This window comes from Elephantulus edwardii, unplaced genomic scaffold (genome assembly GCF_000299155.1).
Source record: "Elephantulus edwardii isolate Elephantulus edwardi_28Jun2011 unplaced genomic scaffold, EleEdw1.0 scaffold00419, whole genome shotgun sequence".
Lineage (NCBI taxonomy): Eukaryota > Metazoa > Chordata > Mammalia > Macroscelidea > Macroscelididae > Elephantulus > Elephantulus edwardii.
The window spans coordinates 384,885-388,076 of record NW_006400169.1 but is presented as its reverse complement, the minus strand read 5'-3'; the positions used below and the strand labels follow the sequence as shown (position 1 = coordinate 388,076).

Sequence of the window (3,192 nt, the reverse complement as noted above, 5' to 3'; positions counted from 1 at the left end):
TGTAGAGCAGTTGAGGGCATGCTGGCCCAGTGCTGGCTGCAGTCATTCATTGGTCAGATGGAGGAGGAGCTGGTCTGTTGACTTGCCTGATGGTGAAGCTGCAGGAAGTGTGTGTGCAGCTGGACACTGATGCTGTCTGTTGTCAGATGAGACAAAGTAGGGAAACAACAACAGATGACACAGCCAAACAAAGTCAAGATTAGACAGAAAAGGTAAAAGAAAAATAAGTGCCACGCAATGAAAGAGAATCAGGATGAAAAAGGAAAATAAGAGGAGAGAGAGAGAAAGACAGAAGAGGGGAGAGGGGAGAGAGACCAGCAAAGGCAAGGGAAAAATGCTAGGGAGGAGAGAAACCATTAGCCTACATATCACTGACTGTATTTCACTTTACCTGACAATGATGGTCTTTCCAATATAGCTTCTCGATCCATTTCATGATAAAAAGCTAGCATATTAAGTAATCGTCGTTGCACTATGATCTGGAATTAAGGAGAATAAAGATTTTAAATTATTAATAGATAATACTTACTTCAGTTCACCTTCCTGAAACATGGCTGAGAACTGGGAACTTGTCTTTAAGAGTTCATAGGAGAATAGAATGCTGCCACAGACTGAACTCTGGAGATGGTGGCTTGAATATAAAAAGGACCATGATGTTTTCACAGATTTCCTGAGTGGATAGACTGACTAGTTGTATAATACTTCAAATCTAAAGAGTAATGCTACCACCATGTTATTTTGGGAGCTTAAGGACAAACTACATGGACAATTCTGTAAGAACAAGAGCATCTAAACTAAGATGGAGTAAGAATAAAGGTCTTGCAATCTACTTGCAACATGAGCTATTGGAAAGTGTGTGGTTCATAGTGATCCTGTCTGCATCAGCCCTTGGGATGACACAGGACTGGGCAAGGTTTGAGGGTTCACTCAAAAGCAGCTAATGGCTACTCTGTGCCTAACTCTTTGAAAGATGCTGGAAGCAACCAAAAAACCAGCATTGAACTGATATTCCAAGCTGTCTTGGAGCAAACAATAAGATGAACAAATAATTTAAAAACTATGAAGAAAATGAAGGAGGATAGTTGGACAAGGGTTTGTCTATAGAGAGGTAGGGACAGTGTGCAAGGCTAACTAGGGAAGGCTTTCAGAGAGGATGATATTTCACCTGACACTTGAATGTTGTGCAAGCTGTGATCAAAAGATTTGGAGAGGAGAATTCCAAGCCAAAAGAATCAGTAAATAGAAAGATTTCAACACAGGAAAAAAAGGGAGATATTAAGGGACACAGAGAAATGAAATTTTTCTGTTGCAGGGTAAAAGATCATGTTTTGTAGAGAGTCAATGAAAAAGAGAAAAACCCTTAGTAAAATGAACTGTCCCAGCAGCTACAAGGATGAATTCACACAGGGCACTGGCTGTAAAAGGCACAGGACCCAGCAGCATCCTTGTCCTGCTTTATCTCTATCCAGGAGGAGTTGCATCTGATTTGATAACAGCTAACAATAACCATAAAAACAAATTTTATGGTGTGTGAACTATAGCTTCGTGAAATGGCCACAAAAATCCTTTCCTCAATTTCCTCGTGCTGATGATTAAACAAACTAAAATTTCAATCTGGTCCTTAGACTTACCTTGTGTGCAGCTTTCTGAAACTGCTTTAATGCTCTGAATCTGCTGACCCAAATATTGTTAATAAGTGGGTCAAAATTAGGGTGAAATGCCTTGATTTTCTGTGAACACAAAACATTAGCATGTTTTACACTTTAGTTCTTGACATAAATAGCTAAGAAAAAAGAACAAAGATTCAAAAACGTGAACTGGAGGAGGGTGAAGGGAGGTAGAGGGGGGAAATGTGCAACATTGAATGAATGAAAATCCAACTTTTTTGTAAACTTTTGTTAAAATCACAAATAAAATAAAACATCTCCTAGAGTGACCTCTCATTGCCTAGTGGTAAGCAACTGCACTGCAATCCTGAAGGCACATGGTTCAAGGCCATCAGCTGCTCTGTGGGAGAAGGAAGGACAAACTCCTGTGGAATTAAATGCCTCTGAAAACCCCCTGGAGGGTCAGCTATATGTTCTCCCTGGCTCTATGGTACACAACAACAACAACAACAGTAGTGGGATTGCAGAGTAAAATGGCATCTCTATTTTTGAAATTCGGAGAAAGGATCTTCAATATCCTAAAGAAGCCAGAGGTTCTGCATAAACAGATGCATGAACATCTATGTTTATCATTGCATTAGTTACAATGGCAAAGAGATGGAAGCAACTCATGTGCCCATCAACAAAAGAAGAGATAGAAAAACTACGGTATAGGAAAGATTCTGCATGACTCCACCTGGCATGCACCTGTGCACATGCCAGGCATCACCAGCACCCAAACCCAACACTGGTGCCCAGGCCAACACCTGGAACCTGCATCTGAATCTGGCCCTGGCACCTGCCTCCATGCTCCATACCCAATGCCTGCCTCCATGCTCCATGCCAGCTGGCTACCTCCAATCTCTGTGCCCATCACCTGCCTCTACACTCCACCCAACACTATGCTCTGCCCAGCTCTACTCAGTGACTTCAGGTTAAGAACCTATTATTGCCTCAGGCATGAAAAACTCTACCACAGCAAAGTCATGAAAGAAGCAGGCTACCTTACGCCTTACACAAGCCCGAAGCAAGATGTCACCATAAAAAAGTAGCACAGTGTCAATGGATTTCCTGAAGCCAGAAAGCCTGATGAAACTTTCTGACAAAGTATTTAAATGAACAATGATTGAATCTTTTCAATGGGTGAAAGACAAACTTGAAGAATTATAGGACACAGCAAGCAAAAAAAAAAAAAATTCTACTGAAGATTATCCCAAAACGACTGGAACAGCACATCAGCAGGACACTGCCAGAAGTCCAGGTTGGGTTGAGAAGGGGTCGTGGTACTAGGGATATTGTAGCTGATGTTAGATGGATCTTAGATGAAAGCAGGGAATACCAGAGGAATGTATACCTGTGTTTCATTGATTATGCAAAAGAATTAGACTGTGTGGATCATAACAAACTGTGGCTGACTCTAAGAAGAATGGGAATCCCAGAACACTTGATCGTTCTAATGCGAAACCTATACTTGGACCAGGAGGCAGTCGTCAGAACAGAGCAAGGAAACACTGCATGGCTCAAAATTGGGAAGGGCGTACACCAG

At 41.6% G+C, this 3,192-nt stretch overlaps 1 protein-coding gene across 1 annotated transcript in view; it reads right to left on the bottom strand.

The window, feature by feature from the left end:
* The window catches only part of LOC102866468 (primary ciliary dyskinesia protein 1-like), a 274,244-nt gene that overhangs the window by 148,910 nt on the left and 122,142 nt on the right, over window positions 1-3,192 (bottom strand). Inside the window, exons 13-14 of the mRNA XM_006902504.1 lie at window positions 1,632-1,730; window positions 392-479 (exon numbers count right to left, since the gene is read on the bottom strand). Of these exons, the coding sequence (XP_006902566.1) occupies window positions 392-479; window positions 1,632-1,730 (187 nt within the window). The remainder of the gene's footprint in view (window positions 1-391; window positions 480-1,631; window positions 1,731-3,192) is intronic.